The sequence below is a fragment of the Ipomoea nil genome, unplaced genomic scaffold (genome assembly GCF_001879475.1).
Source record: "Ipomoea nil cultivar Tokyo-kokei standard unplaced genomic scaffold, Asagao_1.1 scaffold2159, whole genome shotgun sequence".
NCBI lineage: Eukaryota > Viridiplantae > Streptophyta > Magnoliopsida > Solanales > Convolvulaceae > Ipomoea > Ipomoea nil.
Window position 1 is genome coordinate 1134360 of NW_017618587.1, and position 22590 is coordinate 1156949.

The 22590-nt window shown below is 32.9% G+C and overlaps 2 protein-coding genes and 1 long non-coding RNA gene across 4 annotated transcripts; 1 reads left to right on the forward strand and 2 right to left on the reverse strand.

Moving 5' to 3' along the window:
* Positions 1-6506: 6506 nt before the first annotated feature.
* Positions 6507-21798, reverse strand: LOC109149403. Its single transcript, XR_002048956.1, has 5 exons — positions 21728-21798; positions 21431-21639; positions 13984-13988; positions 12792-12795; positions 6507-6517 (listed from the first exon to the last, which is right to left on the reverse strand). It is a non-coding gene; the product is annotated as an uncharacterized LOC109149403 (long non-coding RNA).
* LOC109149401 lies at positions 9286-10501 on the reverse strand. Its single transcript, XM_019297150.1, has 2 exons — positions 10062-10501; positions 9286-9747 (listed from the first exon to the last, which is right to left on the reverse strand). The coding sequence occupies exons 1-2, from the start codon at positions 10343-10345 to the stop codon at positions 9570-9572; spliced, it is 462 nt and encodes a 153-aa protein (XP_019152695.1). The 5' UTR covers positions 10346-10501; the 3' UTR covers positions 9286-9569.
* On the forward strand, positions 18648-22164 carry LOC109149398 (2,3-bisphosphoglycerate-dependent phosphoglycerate mutase-like). 2 transcript variants are annotated; one of them, XM_019297145.1, is made up of 9 exons: positions 18648-19028; positions 19408-19692; positions 19872-20095; positions 20543-20661; positions 20745-20901; positions 20984-21085; positions 21177-21296; positions 21759-21817; positions 21904-22164. In XM_019297145.1, exons 2-8 carry the CDS (start codon positions 19422-19424, stop codon positions 21804-21806), a joined length of 1041 nt encoding a protein of 346 aa, XP_019152690.1. In that variant the 5' UTR covers positions 18648-19028; positions 19408-19421; the 3' UTR covers positions 21807-21817; positions 21904-22164. The 2 variants fall into 2 exon arrangements, with proteins under 2 accessions (XP_019152690.1, XP_019152689.1); XM_019297144.1 differs by having other exon boundaries at positions 19414-19692.
* Positions 22165-22590: the final 426 nt, after the last annotated feature.

A 22590-nucleotide genomic window follows, 5' to 3' on the forward strand; every position in this document is an offset into this window, starting at 1 on the left:
AAAACGTTTAAATTTGTATTATATATTATGAAAATAATGTCTTTACAGTATTCTAATATAAATTCATCAAAATTGTCACTGCATCATTTACTATGACTGATACTAAATACATAATACAAGAAATATTATTACTGATCGACACCTTAATCATTTCTCTATATATATAAATATAAATAAAATGACTCTTTGAAATTTCAATGGCCAAGATATGGCCCACTAATCAAAACTTGTGTGGGCCAAATCCAAACAAGTAGGAACCCCCCAAGGATTATAATGCAAATGATGAAAGAAAGAAACAAGTGGTTGACATTGACTCTAAACCTAGCAATGAGAGGACTTGCTTAGTTGTAAAGTTGGAAACAAATGTAATTTTGGAGACTTGAGGGCCCCACGTGGCCCTACCCCCCACCCCACCTCATTGCAAGTCATTTTCTCCCCCCACCCCATCAATTCACGCTCATATTTTGTTTTGGGAGAGTGAGAAATAATTGGGTGGAAAGATACGAAAACTGTCCAACTTCACCATTTGTGGACAAAACACACCCACCTCCTAAGATCCTAAAATCATGTTATTATGGGCAAAGTTGTTTTTGGAGTTTACACAAGTTGCTGCAATAGTTTTGAATAATGTGTTTTTGAATTATATATACATGTGTGTGTGGAGGTACATATGTATACATGCATGCTTTAATTTTGTATTTTGTCTATATGCATGCCCACATATGGTACATAGATTTGTGGGGGAATTGAGGTTTGCATCCCCTTTAGAACATGTAAACAACTTATGTAATAGGGAGACATGAGTAATGACCCTAGTTATATAGGAAGCTATAGTACTAATAATATGAGATACAAAACTTAGCTTATTGAATTATCATCTACATGCTAGTCAAGATGGTCGTGTCACATGACTGCATTGAAGAGATTTGGATTGGTGCGATGACGGAAATGACACTTCACTACATGTGACTTATTTGTTCGAGTAGGGTCCACCTCTCGGTCTTGCAGATCAAGAAATGCACTATTGATTATGTCAATCTAAAATAGTCGAAAATGGTCACATACACTCCGTATATCTCATCAACTCGCATCCCACAAACTTTATTTATTTATTTATTGTTATTGTTCCTACGTAAGTAAATACTATACATAGAATATAATAAAATAGAATTAATTTCTGTTTTGGTCCCACGACTTTAGAGGATCTATCACTTTTGGTGCACAACTTTTAAAGTTTTCAATTTTGGTGCCTAACTTTGTTGTTTTTATCAATTTTGGTCCTTTCAACCAAATTGACGACGAAATATTGCCGGATTTTATATTTTTAGGGGTAAAATCGTCATCCCAAGGAAACATCTTCAATATCTAAACAAAATCACTCTAAAATCATATCTATAGGTGTTTGATCGATGAGAATAATTGAGAAGACGGACAGAAACTAGACACAGATCTATGAGATTTATAGCATCGACGATTGCCAAACTCTTATATTTCTCTTAACATGATTTTTCTTTTGTTTAGATATTGAATATCTTTCCTTGGGATGACGATTTTGCCCCTAAAATGTAAAATCCGGCAATATTTCGCAGTCAATTTGATCGAAAGGACCAAAATTGATAAAAATAATAAAGTTAGACACCAAAATTGAAAAAATTTAAAGTTGTGCACCAAAAATGATAGAACCTCTAAAGTCGTGGGACCAAAAGTGAAATTAGTTCAAATAAAATATATGGTTCCAAAAATAAAATTAGGGGGAAAAAAAAAAAGATAAAGAGAGTGACAGAAGGCAAGAATATTTGGAGGGGGTGACATATATAGCTGATAGCTCACCGATATTGGGATTAAAAAATACGCATTAGTTGTAATTCATGACATTAGACTACACTAATGAAACCTCATAATCAATTCATTAAATTAGTAAGGAAAACTAAATAAATAAGATTTGAGCAACAACGTTGGAAGTGGACACATGCCCACTTGCACAACTTGGTCTCGTCAGGTTGTGTTTTTTCAATGCAATTATTTACCACCCACTATATATTATTTTAATTTGTAATAATAATAATAATAATAATAATAATAATAATAATAATAATAATAATAATAATAGCAGAAATAACATGTTGAAAAAGTACAGATTGCATGTAGTGATTCTCTTATATGAGATATCATGAGATCAAGTATCAGTGGAAGTGGTGTTGACTTTTTGACTCTTTGTGTTTCAATAAGTTGAGAAAGTATAGATGGATAGATACTACAATGTACGTAATAGAGTCAATAGTACTAAAAACGGGGTTGTAAATGAAACTGGCCAGATCATTTTTAACTTAACCAAAAGTCTCATACCTTAAACCCCATGAGGGGAGTGCTTTGCCACCCAGTCATGAAGGGATCAGAGTGTTTTGTTATTCATTGGGATCCAACTCGACACAAATATAATTAGTTTTAGGAATAAGGGTCAAATAAGTCATCGAACTGCACAAGATAATGCAATTAGGCCACTGAACCTAAAAAATCAACAATCGGGTCCCTAAACTAACCAATTTCAAACACATCTTCCAATTTGTAGGTTTCCAACAGGTTAACAGGTCATCCTCCCAAATTAATTATTTTTAAAAAAATAAAATTTAAAAATTAATTATTTAATTAATTTAAAAAAAAAAAAAAAAACAGAAACGGCCGGAGACGAAGAAACTTCTTCGTCTCCGGCCAGTTTCTTCGTCTCCCCGGCCGGAGACGAAGAAACTCTTCGTCTCCCCATGGAGAAGAAGAAACTCTTCGTCTCCCCATGGAGAAGAAGAAACTCTTCGTCTCCATTGCCGGAGACGAAGAAACTCTTCGTCTCCGGCCGAGGAGACGAAGAAACTGGCCGGAGACGAAGAAGTTTCTTCGTCTCCGGCCGTTTCTGTTTTTGTTTTTTTTTTAATTAATTAAATAATTAATTTTTAAATTTTATTTTTTTAAAAATAATTAATTTGGGAGGATGACCTGTTAATTTGTTGGAAACCTACAAATTGGAAGATTTGTATGAAATTGGTTAGTTTAGGGACCCGATTGTTGATTTTTTAGGTTCAGTGGCCTAATTGCATTATCTTGTGCAGTTCGATGACCTATTTGACCCTTATTCCTTAGTTTTAATGTGTAATTCTAGATTTCTAGTTCTAGTTGAAGAAACTTGTGATATGATCAAGTCAACAACAACAACAACATCCTCTCATATGCGGCTCTATCAGCTAGGGCATGAAGACCTTTAGAGTTGAAGATTCAACCTTTCGGAAACAATAATAATTAACCTTAACCCAAAATGTTTAGAGTATATTTAATTTTGTGTGGGAAACAATCAAAGTACAATTTCCAATAATTAATTACTCCGTATTATGCTTTCCAAAAAAAAAAAAAATTACTCCGTACTAATTAAGTAATTGTCCCTGTTTGTTTCCTAATCCACAGCAGAGGGCAAAGGCGCAATATAATTGGCAAGCACACATATACAAACCTTGGAAGCAACGTAGTACACACATTATGTTTAAAAAGTAGTCTTAGTTGTCTTGACCATAATCAATGTATAAATTAGTAAATCTGTATTTATTATTATAAACAATTCAATTGCATTATAATATTCAATTCACATACGGAACTGATATTTTTGTTTTCTTCTCCCAAAATGTTGAATCCCCAACTCCGTCAAAGTACTTGGAAAAATGTAAATTACGGTGACTCAATCGGTTCAGCGAACAAGGCCAAATGCCGGTACGCGTAAGGAATCCGAGGTTCAAACCTTGGTCTCTTATCCCAAATACTGTCCACTGAAACCATTGAGCTAAGCCCATGCGAGCAGATATATATATATATATATATATATATATATATATATATATATATATATATATATATATATATATATATATATATTTTAATACAAATTGGATGACAAATTATTTTGAATTATTTGACCACTATTAGTTGTTAAGCAATCATTATGAGTGTTTGATTAATTAGTTTTTTTCTAACAACTTATTGTTCTAAAATTCAAAAAAATTTAAAAAAAAATGTTCAAAGTAATTTTCTAACAACTAACAACTAATTTACCAAACATTTTTCTACAATCAACTAATCAAACCCACTAACCCAATCAACTAACAATTATTTACCAAACACCCCAAAAATATTTTTAATTTAAATAGAACATACAAAGCATATTTTAATATGATGGAACGTATCTATATTCATATACACTCTCATTGTGTTCGCCTAGCAATAATATGTTAATTACAAGTATTCAATGAAAAAATTTTTAAAAATATTATAAATTCAATCATGTTAACATATGCAAAATATGATTTATCTAGTATACACTATCGCGTAATAACAATTAATTCTTATCGTATAATCCAAAAAAAAAAAAAAAAAAATACTCCCTATAGTATTTAAATTCTTGAACACACCCATGTTAGCATGGAACATGATACGTACGACAAACCTTAAGAGTATATAAATTGAACAATTGGACATAAAATATGAATGTGTGAATATTCTTTTAGAAAAAAAGAAAAGAAAAGAACAAGAATATAATTTTATGTTCTCAAACAAAGAGGGAATCAAATAAAGAATAAAGCAATTCAAAATGTTGGAAGAAGCATCCCACCATGTTGTTAACATTATTGCATCTCATCACAAATTCTTCTCCCTCCAATTGGATGTCCAACTTTTGATTTGTATCGTAGCTTCTCCATACCTATCTTACTAACATTATTTTGTTCTAACACATCATAACATCATTAAATTAATGTTCTTTGGGCATATCTTTGATTAATTCCGACCATATCTGATGAAAATATGTTTGTTCGTTGTTATATTTTAATTTATATTACTCCAAAGTGTTTTACCCATCTAGATTCTTTGTTATTTATTTGTGGTTGTTAATTTATTATTTATTATATATGTTAAAAGCAATTCACGCATGAGTATTTATATTATCAAAAAATGGTTTGTCTTTGAAGTGACTAGAGTTTTAAGGATGTCAACGGGACAGAGAGTACACTCCATGTCCCTGCCCCGCTCCCCACCCCCACTGGCCACCGGGGAATACTAGAATAGAAAATTTTGTTCATTCCCGTTCGGGAAATTTTTGGACATGGGGATTACTCATCTCGGTCAAACTAGTACATTAGTTCAAATTTTAATTTTTAAATAAAAAATTAAAATATTAAATTCTTAAGTCAAACTACTAAAATCAAATATTAGTCTAGTACTTGAGTGTTCAATTCTTCTTAATTTTTATCCATCTGTATTCCTTGAATTTTTATCCACATCCCCATTGAAGAGGGGGTCGAGGATCTCCGTGAGATTATAGAGAAATTGTCGACCTTATCTACTAGGGTCTGGGCGTACTACTTAGGATATGGCAAAGGTTTGTTGAATTGAATTCAAATACCTATATCTACTCGAATTCAAAATATGCCCACTACATAATTTATTGGGGGTGGATAAGAAAACGTGTACCTCTTTCAATTTAACCACAAATTTATGCTTTGAAATTCTACCCAACACAAATATGATTAGTATCAACGTGTGGTTGTTCTAATTGACAATCTTAACAGAATAAATCTATAGTAATCCCCCCTCCCCTCCCAAAAAAAAATAATAAAATAAAAAATAACCTCTACTTGACCTTGCTACAACCCTTCGATGCTCTTTCAGTCAAGGTATAACTTAAACTTGAGTTCAAAATTAAAGGGGTTGTGTGTATACTTACGGCCTTAAAAGATGGAATACAAGGTGCAAAGTGTTGTGGTTCTACTATTCCTATTAAAATGTTATAACTTTTGAGGATTCGGAACAAATGGTAACACACACACATGTTGGATATGTTGGTAGAAAAATAAATAATAATTCAATAAATAAGATTATTATTTTTCTGGAAAACAATGGAAGGAAGATGGAGAAATTGGCTAGTGTTTGGTGTTGGGTTTTTGCAAGAGTCAAGCGATCACTCTTTCCTTAAAACCTTATTCGCCACCTCCCAAAAATGCTAGGAGTTTCGTGGCCTAGGCTTCCAAGGATAAAACTTGCTTGTGATTCAATGTTTGAGCACCCAAACAAGGAATCCGGCGAACAGAGCAAGGTTTTGAACACAGTAAGCTTAGAAAGAGCTCTTGTTTCTTGTTGTGTTAAAAAATTCTGGATTAAATAGCCCCTCTCTTATATAGGGTTGAAGGATTAAATAGCTTTTAATAGGGCTGGCTCTCCAACAGGCCGTTTGCCTCTACCCTCTCTTATATAGGGTTGAAGGATTAGCTCTCCAACAGGCCGTAACAAATGAATTCAGGGACAACATAGAGAACTGATGGTACTGCCCGCGCACAAGAGCTCGGGCTTGAATCAAGCATTTTTTATCTCATTTCTAGTTGTTGGAATTTGATTTGCAAAATCACCACTCCCTGCGTGAGAGAGCCTCTATGCTATACAATTCTATAAGCTCCAAAAGAGCTCTTGTATAAAAGGGGGGTCAAATCCTCTTTCCAAATCAATGTGGGACAAAAGCTCACTTTTCCCTTCATTTTCCAACTCAAATGGGTCTATTTTGAGAATCAAATATCTCATTCACCCATTATCCGTTTTGAGCATACAATATATCAATCTCTTCGTCTCACTACGAAGAACCCGAATCCACTTTGACCCGTCCCAAATCAAAAGTGGACCCCACTGATAATTGTACCACAAAATAACCACTTAACATGTCATTTTATGTCATTTTAAGCTATTTTTTCCACAACACACACCAAATTAATTTCATTTTCAATCATTTCAATTTGTATTTGTTTGTCTTGAAGAATGACAAATATTGGTACAGGACATGAAATTGAAATGTGGGGACTACTCTGCATCACACTATGGCCAGACAAAACAACTCCTCAATGAATAATACTATCGTGTGTAAATTCAACAATAATTACAGTCATTAAAATGAGTCTTTAATTAAGACAATTTTTTATTTTTTATTGTTTTAAAATGATACAGCCATAGATATTAATACAACAAATATATCATGAAAACTCTATCATTAATCAAGACATTTGAACAAATATATATATATATATATATATATGAGAAGATGCTTTCTAGTTTCTAGGCCAACATGTGAGCTGGAGGCATGGAATAGTAGCTTTCCTGTGCAAAAATAAATAAATTTCAAGAAAATATTTATTTATTTATTTTTAATTTCATTTGCATTTATGGAACAAACCTACTAGTATTTTTTTTGTTTTTTAAACATGGAATAATATTCAAATTTATTTTCTATGTTTTATAAATGTTGTTACATACGATATCCGGTATCATCACCACTGTGAAACTAATTCAGATTTGACACATGTTACAATTTACTTCCATAGAGTTAGGCTCTTACTCATATAAGGAGAAATCAAGCCCATAATTTTGTATTTTATGAAATTTGAATATAATGTATCTTCTAATGATATAAAAGAAGTATTACTTTTTAATATATATATATATATATATATATACAATTTTAGAGTTCAACTATAATTATACTGATCCGTATTTTTATTCATATTGAATTATAAAATATAACGGATGTGTCAATCACCATGTGCTTAATTGACACATATATGCCTCTACTTGAAAAAATGTCACAGGATAGGATCATGGTGAGCAGTATATCAACTTATACTCTTAGGGTCCGTTTGGAAAGCAGGAAAATGACTTCTGGAAAATAGTTTCTGGAAAATGAGTCATTTTCCAGAAAATATTTTCCTTTTCCAGTGTTTGGTTGCATTTGGAAAACTGTTTTGGTGTGTTTGGTTCATTTTCTGAAAAATGAGTAGAATAGTATAATTAAATATTTTATTTTGAATTAAAAATTCATTTTATATTTTTAAAACAAAAAAAAAAAAAAAAAAATGGCTTCCGGCGGAACCCAGTTGGGTTCGCCGGAAACCATAGCTATGGTTTCTGGCGGAACTGTGTTCCGCCAGATTTAAAAAAAAAAAAAAAAAAAACGAAAGAGAAAGGCGGAAAACGACTTCCGCCCAAATTTGGCGGAAGTCATTTTCCGCCAAATTGGGCTCATTTTCCCCAGTCAACGGAAAATGTTTTCCGTTGACTGGATTTTCCAAGTGTAGCCAAACACCAAAAACTCGGAAAATGACTTCCAGAAGTCATTTTCCGGGTTTCCAAACATAGCCTTAATTGAAACGACACATATCTTTTAATTTAATTTTGATATCATAATAACCAACTTGAGATGCAACATATCATTGAATTTATATATAAATATACTTTAACTGCCACATACAGTATTAAGGGTTTTACTTTATACATTCAAAAATTAAAATAATTATTACTCCGTATTTCTTTGGAAAACTAAAATATCTCATGGCAGAAAGTTGTAAATCACAACTTGGTTTAAATATAATTTGATAAATTCCATAAATCAGAATAAAATAAAGCACCATTAACAATAATAATATTACTTTAATGATGTTCTTAAGCTGGCATGTCTCTGCAACAGTGAGAAGAAGCAAACTTCACTGGATCAGATCGAGAGGGAATCTCTCAAACTGCATGCACACCGCCGTCCAATACCCAAAATATGATAATATATAATATTATAATCGAGATTTTATATCGTTTTTTAACTTGTCACAAACATTACTGTTTTAGGTTTAGATTGAATTATATGTGTGTAAAAGTATACATTTTGATATTGAATCTTGAAAGAGTAAATCGCCTCAATCAGTTTATTTCTTAATGGGCGTATTAGCAGCCAGTTGATGATCGAGGTTTCAGATATAGTCCGATCCAACCAAGTAGAGAAATATGGCCGGGTTAGTTAGCAAAAAAGAAGAAGAGGAAGCCTATATATATATATATATATATATATATATATATATATATACACACACACAAATTAAATTGGGGGTTGATGTTGAAGTATTCTTAAACAAGTTTATAATATTATAGGTCCAACTAGTATGACTCGAAAAATTGATTAGATCATAAAATTAGGATTTGTGGTCGAAACGGTCTTTTTGATCACTTTTGATAGATATATGAGATGTCAACCAATACAACCATCTAATAATGAGATGGTTAGAAATTTTGGACGTACTAACTTACTAAACTGATGTTGATGATGACATGGTATTTTTTTTTTACTTACACTTCTTTTTTTCGTTCTCAATTTTATCACTTATGATGTCACATATTAAAATATTAAAAAAAATTATACTAATATAATTACAAGATCGAATAATAAGTGGCATACAACATACAGATTAATATTTTTCATCCACAAACCCATCCATAACACAAGCCACTTGAGGCTTTGAATTTTACAAGTTGGACCAACTTGAGGAAAAAAAAAAAAAAAAAACCATTCCAAAAAAAAGTGTATAAATTCCCACCATATATAAAAATACACATAATAATTATAATAATAGTAGTACTAATAATAATAACAATATATGTGGGGACATACACACATGTCATCGATCCTTATGTTGCGGTCCACTAGTTTCTAATAATACTAATACAGCTAACTAAATCTACAGGGCGGCGATGCTCTCGCCGGTGGCGGCGACGACTTCCGATCCGGTGGCGGCCGCGGCGGAGGTCGCCGCCATGGCTTCCTTCTTAGATGCCACCAACGAACACTTCTCTTTTCTCTCGTCTTGTGTCATCTGCTGTTGTCTACACTCTAGGCTGCAAAATGCACTGTCTCCTCTGAAAAACACACAAAAAAACATTAATTATCATTAATTAATTCATTAAAAGATACTAGGTTATAATCTTAACTCATAAAAGATCAAGAGAAGTTAAATCTGATTAAATTTCTCGTAACTAACTGATTCAAATTAAGAAAGTTAATATAAATCATTGAAAAAATGAAACTACAATAATTTTCTAAAATGATCAAACATATGAGAAATTATATATGCATGCATATATACAAAATATGTGTATATACAATTAACGCAAAACACTCAACTCGAGAACCTAATTCTGCTACAAAAGTATGTGTGTATGTATATATGTACCTGTACATATAGATGTCACGGCCGGGGATGAGGCGGCGTTTACAGAGGGAACACGCGCGTAAGAAGTGGGCGGTTTCGACGAAGTCTGCGGATTTCCGGCGGTGGGGTCGAGCGGAGACGGTGGCGGCTGACATGATGCGCTGATCTAGGGCGGCGGCAGCGGGGTTGGAAGCGGCGGCAGCCTGGGACGCTTGCCCGCCGCCGCCGGCGTTTAGATCCAACGTAAACTCCGTCATGCTTGTGGTTCTTTTCATCGGTGGCCTCGGCCTCTTCCCCAGCAACATTTTTTTACGCCTTCTCTCTCTGATCTCTTGTGGCTGTCTGTATCTATATGTATGGATATATGTGGAGGGTGTTAGATGGCGGAGGAGCGGCGGAGATGGAAGGCGGGGAGAGGGTTTTAGAGAGAGAAAGAGGAGTGAGAGAGGGAGATTGGAGAAGGGGAGGGGAGATAAAGGGAGAGCCAGAGAGTGGGTAGAGAATCTGGACCGTTGATGGTGATGACGATGATGATGATGAGTGAGTAAAAGAGTGCACTTGCCTCCCATGTTATTGGGAGAAGACATAAAAAATTAAAAATATATGACAGTAAATAATTATTATTTTTGAATGACAAGGAAATCTATAATTATTATTCGATGGTGTAAACAGAATAAATTTTATTTTTGTGAAATAATTTATAAATTATACATAATAGGTAAATTATACTACGAAGATCTTGTGTTGTAGACTCAATCAAAAGGGTGTAGTTATTATTTTAAAGACAAAAATACGCAAGGCTATCGAAAAGCGAAAACCTTCTATCAAATACATTTCTCACAACCACACACGGGTCAGTTCATGTGAGAACAAATTTTCTTGTAAAATTATTGTGTATGTAAAAGTGCACCAAGCAAAACTACAAAGTACAGTTATTCTCTCAATCTATTAAACTTTTACATATCATAGGGTATATGTACATGTATTCTTAAGTCTACTTTTACCTATCATTGTATGCACTTAATAGTTTTACACAATTTACGTCTACACTTCTATATATCTTTTTTTCTAGCTTGGTGGTGAGGAGTGAAGAAACACCTATATATAAAGTGGTATGATGATGAATGAGTGCGTTTGTTTCAATTATCATTGGAAGAGATCGAGATATTCCAATGGCCATGAATCATCGTTAGATTAAATCAAGAACTCAGATCTCACTCTATTTTTTTATCTAAGAAAATTATTACAAGCACCTAAAGTATTAATATGTACATGTAGATTTATTTTAAAAATTGATTTTTTTTAATATAGTGTTATTTAAATGATTTCAATTTGAATTTTTTAAATCATATATTTTTATACATTATTTTTTTTTATATTGACAAATAAACAAGGACAATTTTGGTGTAATTTCGTTTTTACTTTAATTTATTTTTAACTTCCCATTTATTTTATATATATCGTTCTCTCCTCTCTTATAAAGTCGTAGAAACTTTATATATATCAAATGTAATTGAGACTTGAGAGAAAGTTGTGAATAATTTTTAATTAAAATTGTATATACTGAAGAGGCGAAGAGTCTCAATCCGTGACTATCCAAAACATTGTATATGATACGGACAAATAAGTTCATTATTAGTTACATAATTGGGCAAAGGAAAATGACCTGCAATTAATATGATTGCAGAAATTCAATTCAATATAATTTCTATTAATATAATTATGTAAAAAAATGGCAAAAATTTGTGTGATGTTGTCTCACATATTTTTGTCCGTGAGACAAATCAAGTTGTAAACAACTGAGTGTGTAAGTATCACAATTTTAGTTATATTATAATATTTATCATTATTTAACAATCAATTTTACTATAAATAGTATCACAAATTTACATATAAGTATTACAATATTGATTATAAGTAACGGTTTATTTTTAATTTAAATTGGTATTAATTTTTTTACAATAAGTATTACAATTTATTTTATAAGTAACATTTCACATATAAGTATTACAATATTTACATTATAATTACACTTTGTAAGTATCACAATTTCAGTTATAAGTATTATAACATTTATCATTAGTAACAATCATTTTACTCTAAATAGTATCCCAATTTTACATATAAATATTACAATATCTATTATAAGTAGTAACTGTTTATTTATTTTAATTTGATATTAAATTTTCTGTCATAAGTATTATAATTTATATCATAATAATAACAAGCAACTATCTTAGATTCGACTAATCTCACATATTAAGATCCTGAGACAGTCTCACACAAGTGTGACTAAAAAAATACATTACGATTGTGTTACATCTATTACATAAATGCATTTTGATTTCTTTTTTTTTTAGAGAGAAATACTCGAGAGTGTGCATTGGGTAAACTCTGCTTAGCTTATGTATAATAATTCACAAATCACACAAAAGAGACAAACTGCACTGTAAAGTCCAAATGCAATGTGTTCAACCGAAAATGTATTGAACAAAATAAAACTCGTGGACTAATCATCCTTAATCGAAATATTTTTCTAATTAAGTAATACAATCACAATTTCTAAACACATAACGTGGACTAAACATCCTTAATCGAAACTCCAGGTGAGATCAAACAAGGTAGCCTGAAATAGACAAATAAAAATGAAGAAGTATGTTAAGTAATTGGGGCAATTTCTTGTAGTGACGAACATATAGTTGAATTGTGTTAACGTCGTGATGGGGCAATTTCTTGTTGTCCGTGAAGTACGTTACTGCAACTTTTAAGAAAAGGGGCCAATGACTATAAAACTTGTCGATGCCCAATTGTCAAAAAATTTATTGCCATTTTTTTGGTTGAAAATCTCCAATTGACATTCAACAACAATATGACGTAACAAAATAAGAAAATTAATTTCTACGGTTCTACCTATATGAAACGACAAGAAGTTTAGAAATCAAAGAAACTCTCTATTTCCCCGAAACAGGTGATTGAGTGGACGGAGCACAATTCACATATAAAAAAATCACGAGTTTAATTATTATCAACATTTGTTTGGTCGACTTTATCATACATAATATTTCTAATACAGTTTACATCTCCTATATAGTTTGCATGCTATGACATAAGGGCGGAATTTACGATTTACCCCGTGTACATCATTGGACAGTGATTGCAGATTTTTCTTGTAATTAAAAATATAAGAAAATAAAAAAAAATTACACTCTCTAAATTAAACCCGCCGTACAGAATCCCTCAATTGGTAGGCTTACCTCAATATTTTTTTGTCAAATTTTTACATACACTTCTGCGCATAATGAGGCAATCCCAAATTTAAATTTTCAATATTGGTGGCAGAAATATTCAAATTCCTACATTGCTGCTGAAAGCAAGTCTTAAGTGAATCTTCTTATTCACTAAACTAATAATTTTATGTGGACTTTTTTTTATTCCCTCCTTTTTAATCATAAATTGAGTGTTGATTTTATAATATATACATTAAACCAACAAAATACTTCAACTTGCAGCTTACTTACAAAATTTATAGTAACCTCAACACTCCTACAAGGTTGCTAAGTCCCCAATAATTGCCTAGAGCCCCGAGTCATATAAATTTGAAAAGAATCATGATATATTTCATTGTTACAATTATTTTGATATGTTATTATTATATTAATTTTTTATTTAATTATTGTGTGAACTCTTTATTAAATGAGAGTGGTTAATTTATGATCAAGTAGACAATAAAGTCTTGGTTAAAATGGAAATTTTATAATTAAGAGATTACATGTTTAATTCTTGTGACGAATTTCACCAGTGCAATTGAGATTGTAATTAAGATTTGGAATTTTGAATAATGGTATTTGTCGATATTTATCAATTTAAATATTGTGCAAGACTCCAACTTGTTAGGTTGGTTCCGAAATTTTTAGGACTTTTGGTATCAATTATTGGGCAATACTAATTCTTTTCATTTTTGTCATGTTTTTCACTTATTACCGCGTGCATCAATTGACTAAAAATAGTGGAGCCACAATATTTTCTTCATTAAATAATATTATCGATCATTTTTTTTTCAATTACTTGTGTGAGTCATCTATATATAATCAAGTGTAAACATAATGAAAATAGACAAAGAAATAGTAAGTAAACTCCATAAGGTGAAAATTGCATATTTTTTTGGATTGTTAGGCGGAAAACTGCAGTGCATAACACAACCTTTGGTTTATGCAATCATTAATGCGTGGATCACGGTCCAAAAACACATAAAGTACATTATATTATTCTGACTCATAAAATGCATTATTCTAACATATAAAACACATTATTCTAACTCATAAAATGTGTTATTTTAAGCCAAAAATTTCATTATTCTAACATATAAAGTACATTATACATTATTCTAAATGCAAAGTATTACGAATTCAGACTATAGCGACACAAAACTCAATTCATTTTGAACCCACTAATAATAGGTTTGGTACAATAAATGCATTGAGCTAGATATCACTAACTTATTAACTCCACCCTAACTTTTTTTTTTTTTTTTTTTGAATACAACACCAGGTTACTATGAAACTAATTTAGATTTTGCTCGAACTATGCTAGCATAATTTAACTTTTATTTCCGGGATCATAACGCTTTAGCACGGTGCCTGCAGAGTTTGAGTTTTACTCTTAACATAATTTTATTTTAATTTTTTTTTAAAATGCAAGTAAACTTACTAGTACAAATAGTTGTTATTATCATTTCTAAGAAATCCTCATTAACTTGTATAAATAAGTTCAAATGAAAATCTCTGTCGGAAAGCTCAGCAATGATACAAGTAAAATGATTTATTGTTTTATACCTTTAAATTATGCCAGTTGTTGATGCATTTGAGAATTTCTTCATTGAAACCAATGGTTTGATAACCGAAAACTAAATTTAACTACTATAATTTAATAATCGAAATTAAAATGTTCATAAAAATCGTATTCATGGTAATTTTTTTAGTATAGGTGTGATACGTGAGGTTCTCCATTGTATTCAAGCAAAAATTTTAATATGAGAACTAAAATTGATAAATAAGAACTACAATATGAAAATATTAGTATAATTAAGAATAAAATAATCATATTAATTGTTACACACAAATAAAGCCCTTGTGATCAGCTGGTGGCGTGGTCCAATCAAAGATTCTTAATTCATGAAGGAAGAACAGTTAGGTTGATGGCGAAATTGTCTGCACCCAAAGCCAAAAGAGTAGATATTTTGTGCATATACTTTATGTAAAGCTACTTTGCCCTTCTGGACCATAATGCTATAATAGTGCCCAATAGCGAGTTTACTAAGTACATACATTCAACTAATGATTACAGATCACTTTATAGGTTAATGATAATAATATAAAGTAATATTCATTAATTTACAAAATAACTTCATAAGTAATTTAATTAGTTGGTTCCCATATCAAATCTTGTCAACTGTAGTATGCGAGTTTTACCCTTTTATGAACATCGGGTTTTGTCTGTCATAGTATGAAAGTTTCATCCTCTTGTTGGTACTAAACACTGATCCTTCCACCTAAAAAGTTACTAAATCATGTGATAAGACTCACTCAATCACGCCTCAGCCATGGGTGCATGACGGGCCATCCTGCTAGCCGGCCATACCCCATCTATCCTCTCTCCTCCTTTCACGGTAAATTATTGTGTGGACCATAATAAAAAGTACTTTTTTAATATACTAAAAATATATTATTTATGTATTTAATGTACATTATACAAAATAATGTACTTTTCTTGAATATAATGTACATTTTTAATATACTAAAAGTACATTATTTATATACAGAATGTACATTATTTGATAATATGGTCCACACAATAATGATTGCTCCTTTCACTTGATGAGCCCTCCTTCCTCCCTTCCCCCAAGCCCAAGTCCCTTGACCCAAAAACCCCAAGACCAATTCCACACCCTTTCCCTTATTTTATTATTTATTTCTTTGGGCTCTCAACAATGCCTAGCCCAGTAAGCCCATACCCCATAGCCCAATCACTAGCAATGAAATACAAGAAACTGTTAACCATTTCATCATTTGCCTCCAAGAAGCTATAGTTATATGTATGTTGAACATATATACAGAGTAATATATAAAATATATGTGCAATCCAATTATCAATTTAGACTTTTAGTTTAGATTAAGTACATGCTTTAATTTGACATCAGAGTAAATCATTAAATCACATGTCAAAAATATGTTCAATCCAACTATCAAATTATAAACATTTTAATTGAGATGAAACACATTAAATATGTGAAAAGAAGATGGAATGGGAATATTAAAAAATGTTCTTCAACAGATCAATCCTACAGGATTCATAAACTTACTGCAATAGCAAGTAGTCATGTTTAAACCAACAAAATACAACAATGATTGCAAGCTGTTGAAATTAAGGCATACATAATACTATCTATCAACAACTAACATTAACACTCACATACTATATGATGGATGCAGTGGGACGATAAGAAGAAGAAGAATAAGAATTTCGCCATCCAAAGGTTGGGATAACAAGTCGAGACAACGTGACTCTAACTTCAATACAAAAGTTAGCTCAATAACGGAGGTCTGGTCGTGCTAACCATTCAAGCAGACAGTAGTTGGGGTAGCAAATAGACAATGAGACAAAGTTATAGAAGTTAGTTCAATCGCGGAGCGGAGGTCTGGTCGTGCTTACAAGCTAGCTTAAGAGGGACAATTTCCTGAGGACCTGCAAGTCTTTATTTTTGTTGGAAGTCAAGACCAATGTTGAAAAAATCGCTAGGCGCCTGGGGACTGCCTAGGGCGCCTAGGAGGCCGACCGCCTAGCGCCTAAGCGCGATTTTTGCAACACTGGTCAAGACTCAAACACACACATGACTCGGTTATCACTTGTTATGATAAAGTGCTTACCACTACGTCAAAAGTAGTTATAGTTCTCATAAAGAAGACTAATTTTATTTTCATTATATGACCACATTTTCAAAATGTAAGAGGCTAAACTTGACACTTTCAGACTATAACCTCCGTCCAATAACCCGACTTCTAGTTTCAAAATTATTGAAATTGGCTCTTCACCAGCTTCCGGTTAACCTGGAATATCCTTGTGGGTCAGAAGGAATATGATTGTTTGGGAGGAGGCTGCAGAAGTGCAGCTGTCCATATTGACAAAATCTAGTAGTCAACTGTCAAAGTAAGGTGGTGTGGTGGGTAGTTGGTTAAAACTGTTACCCATTTTCAATTAGCACGTGATGTGACGAGTCACGTGCGAGTTAGGTGATACGCTAAAACTAAATGCGGCGTTTGAAGAGGTGTGTTTTGTTAGGTATTTTCATCAAATTTTGTTGGTTGGATTCTTTAGCCCTGCGAAGAGGTGTTAGGTGAAATTCATGATCCCAACACCTTTATACTTGAAGTATACAAATTTATATTTTATATTCATTTTTTTTACTATTCAAAATTTTAGTCTTCAATTTGTATGGCAGAGAATTTGTTCTGAATCATAATACGATAACACTTATCGTTAGATACTTTCAGTAATTATTCGCTTTGTACTTGACTACTCAGCGTTTATGTATATCATATGTTACTTTTGACGAAGCTTGCAAGTCACTGACTCGACCGAAAGGTGTTGACAATAATCAAACTCGTGACACTTTTATGATGAGAATTGTCCTCTTTTCACTCAATCACATATTTCTGGATATAATGCAAACTTTCTAAACATATGTTATTATGGTAATACGTTCCAAAACTCCTTAGAAAATTAGGAAAAAAAAAAACAAGTAGAAATTTAGCGACAAAAAATAATTCTTATTCCATCATTCAATGCATCTTACACCTATTTGAATGGTAAAATTAGATTTCAACTATTCTGAATAACTATAAGTAGATCAAATATTGTAATCATATTTTACTTGTGTCATGAGCATATTATATACTATTTACAACTTTTGAGATCGAAACCTTAAATAATAGTGATCAAATTTTCTAATTAAATTTCAGTAATTAACAAATTTCAATGTTCTTAACTTCTTATATGGAAAAAAAAAAAAGAAGAATAAAGTTGAGTTGTATATGCGTGAAGAGGCATTAGGCTCAAAAAGGCATCAAAAGGTCATTTTGAAAACTTCCTGTGGATCCTTTGATACTATATATTGAATTATAATTTATTATTATTATTATTATTATTATTATTTTTTGATGGTTTTATTTGATTGATTGACTTGCAATCAGAGGGAGATGACGGCAACAATAATAATAAAACAAATATCTATCAGTTCCTCAAACCATTTTAAGATTATTTATAGTTAATTAATTTTCAAATCAAGAAAGTCAATAGATAACATTTATAAAAAATCAAATTTAAAAATATGACTATCAAATTAATTATTTGATCAATTTAGTTAAACTATAAACCCGATCAAAAGAGGTATGGATTAAATTTTTTTATCCATTTAGAATTAAGATTCATGTGAGTCTTAATTGAAGTTGAATTATAATTAGTTTTACGGATAAAAAGCAATTATACTAATGACTAAAAAGATGGTTACCTTCTCTAATATATATAACCCTAATTTGGCACTTGGCGAAACAATCCAAAAAAGTGCAGAAAATTTGACGTTTTTCTGTTCTTTCCTAGGAAGAAAGCGATATCTCTCAAACTCTCAAGCATATACCTTTCTCTCTCTCTCTAGAATTGCCCGACTGCCAGTGCATGTAAAGGGCGCAGCTGGGTTGGGCGTTGCGTGAAAGTGTGGGGTTTCGGACTTGCAAATCACTGTCTACCTCCTTCTTCTCCGCCAACTTTTCTCGGAATAAACTCAAGTATCAATTTTGTCTGCCTCGGTTTCTTCGCGATCCGCATTTTTGCACCCAATCCGCCATTGCCCCATATATACACAACAACCAGCAAGATCTCTCCTTTATCATTCCCTTCCCCGCCCGAATCTTTCCTGCGCCTTTTCTCCTTCTTCATGTGAGTTTCCTTGATTTCTCTTTCTCTTTTTTTCCAATTGTTTTTTGGATTTAAATGTTGCCCTTTCTCGTAGATTCCTTATTGTATCTGTAATAGCTGTTTGTTAATCTCGATCAAGAACTTATTTTCTTAAAGACTTGATTTTTTGTTGTTGTTGTCATTGTATTTGCCTGTGTATGATTGTTTATTGGTAAGAGTTTTGCGTTTTTAGATGAAAACTTGAGCAATTTAGGTGGGACATTTGATTATGTAATGGTTTCTGTTTCTCACTTGTGCATATTCATTTAGGAAGTTAGAAGTACATAATACTCAGCTGTTATTGAATGAGCTTGCTTCAGTGGTTTCATGGGCACTGAAATTATAGCCCTTTTTATGGTTGTTTTAGTTTTCAGAATGGCAACAGCAGGATACCAAGTACTTGGAGCAATTCAATCCGGTGGGTGTATTAGTCATTCTAGCTTCCAGCAGGACTCTAGAAGTGCTGCTTCGTTGAAGTTAATCTCGAAAGGCGTTAGGGTTGATGTGGCATTCGGGGCGAGAGGGAGCCATTGCTTGAAGAAGCGAAGCTTCAGTGTAATTCAAGCCACGGGGTCTCAAACAGCCATGTTTGATGTCATATCCTCTCCATCTAGTACCACCACAAATGATTCCAAGAAGAAAACAAGTATGAAGCTGTATTTTGAATTTTAGGAGAAATTGAGCCTTGACATGTTTTTATTTTTTTTGTTTAATACATAAATTGAGCATGAACCTCGTATTGTAATGTCATGTTGATTGCAGAATTCATTACCATTAGTCGATTTAGTACTACCCCTTTGACGTTTTCTTTGTTTATCTTTACAGAGGAAGCTGCTTTGATCCTAATAAGGCACGGAGAATCCATGTGGAATGAGAAAAACTTGTTCACTGGTTGTGTTGATGTGCCTTTGACCAAAAAGGGCGTGGACGAGGCTATTGAAGCTGGGAGACGAATCAGCAACATACCTGTCGACATGATCTACACATCTGCTTTGATTCGGGCACAGATGACTGCCATGCTGGCTATGACCCAGCACCGACGCAAGAAGGTATGTTGCAGTAAAACTTCTTGCACTGGCCATTTATCGAGGCACTGCATTTTGGAGGACGAAAAATGTCTTTTTAGGAGATAGTATGCATCTCATAAATAAATGTCTTATTGAACTAAAAACATGTGGTAAGACTTTTCACTCGGTAATGACAAGGTTACAAGTTTGACTTCTAACGGGAGCAGCTTATTGGCCTTCTTGGTTTGAGCCAAATCACCTAGGCTGGTTTATCTCTTCGTGGTCCTTTGTCAGCTAGGGTCATAACTCATAAGGCATGATTTACCCAGTGCAAACCCTCGGGTAGTAGCTGATAGTTTCCCTCGTCACCCATACAAAAATGTTCATTTTCCTTTATTTTTTTGGTGTAATAGAGTTCAAGGTGTGTGGATAACATAATTGAACAGATACCTTGATTTAGTTTGCTCATAATTTCCGACTTTTATTCAGGTGCCAATCATCACACATAATGAGAGCGAGCAGGCAAGATCATGGAGTCAAATTTTTAGTGAAGAGACGAACAAGCAGTGCATCCCTGTTGTAACAGCATGGCAATTAAACGAAAGAATGTAAGCATATTTACTCTGCACTCCATCTTCTTACTGCTTGTTATGTTCGGAGCATTTGATATGACACGAGCACTACTTTGTAGGTATGGGGAATTGCAGGGTCTTAATAAGCAGGAAACAGCAGATAGGTATGGGAAGGAGCAAGTCCACGAATGGCGTCGCAGCTATGATATACCTCCACCGAATGGTGAGAGTTTGGAAATGTGTGCTGAAAGAGCTGTTGCCTATTTTAAAGAGAACGTAAGACGAAGATTTGTGTGTTTCTTTACCAAATCATTTCCTCTATTTCATTATATCTCACCCCATAAGTATAATGTTGCAGATTGTACCACAACTCGACAGTGGGAAAAATGTAATGATTGCTGCCCATGGAAATTCATTGAGATCTATCATTATGTACCTGGATAAGCTAACTTCTGAAGAGGTGGAATCTCCGGCTTTCTGAAAAATTTTGTGCCCTTTTTTTCTTTTTCATTTCCGATCAATAAGTAGTCCTTGTGTTTTTTCGTTGTTAGGTCATAAGCTTGGAACTCTCGACTGGAATTCCCATGCTTTACATTTTCAAAGAGGGAAGGTTTATTCGCAGGGGAAGCCCCGCAGGGCCAACAGAGGCGGGGGTTTATGCTTACACCAAGGTACAGTACTTTACCATGTATTTGAACGAGCTTGAATCATCATTTGTACACCTTGCTGTAGTTTTCTAATTGAGATGTTTATAAGTAGTCCCCAAAAATAAAATCAAGATTTGTGCCACCTTACTCTTATGAACAAAGATTGGGCTATGGTTACTCAACTGGGCTATATCACACCTGGGCCAAACCACACTAAAAGATTGAATTCAACCAATTAGCTAGTCTAACCCATGGCCTTATGAACTCATATGTTCTCTCTTATTTCAGCCAAAAGAATACACCTATTTATACAAGAATATACATACTAACTAGAACTCATGTTCTCTCTTATTTTATCAATGTGGGACTCTTAACATTAATTTCCTCTTTGTTAACAAAGTCTGACGAGGGAAACATCATTCTTAACCACATTCTTATGTGCAATGCTTTGACACCGTTGACAATCCCTTCCCCCCGTCTTTGCAGACTTTAGCTCAATACAGGCAAAAGTTGGATGACATGTTCGTACAGTGATCTGGTGCGAGGTATGACTAGTCAACTACTGCTTTATCGTTTTTGCTTTCAAATAAATTATGTATCCTTAATGCTTTTCTTATCCGTCTTTATGCAGGGCCGATTCTCGTTGGATATAGAACTGCATTTTTAAACTAGTGTAATATGGGAGCAACAGAGAGGAGTCAGCTAGTGTTTTCAGTGTTTTTTGTATCTGTTAATCTGGCAAGAAAATAGATTGTAATGTGCTATACAGCCCTGAATAAGACACCTAGTGAACTGCTTTATAGTATTGCCTATATGTGTTGTTAAGTAAACAATAAATTTTCTGCAATTTTGTTTCATACATTCATTTAATTGAGTTCTGATTTGTTCTTAATGGTTTCTGTGAGAGATAATGTGTTCATTACAATAAGAGGCTGATGGCAGATATTAGCAGGGAAAATGATAAACATGCTCTCAAGAGTTGATTATATATATGTATATGTAATACATTCATACATATCTATATATCTACATATCTAAGTCGTGTGAGATCCGTGGGTGTGCAATGTGTCAACCACATGAGTGGTAAATCGCACAAAAAAGACCTTGTGTGATGAGTATGAACTTACTTGATCACTTTTATTGGGGTATTTTATTCAATTTTAAACTAATTTTATGAAAGAGTATGTATACATACATGTGTGCATAGTGTTTGTATGCGTGTATGGCATGCAAAGCACATGTGAGCATGATGACAAGTATTGTGTGTTTGTGTGCTTTTGGAAGTGTTGTCTTTGTGCATGCTCGAATTATCGAACAT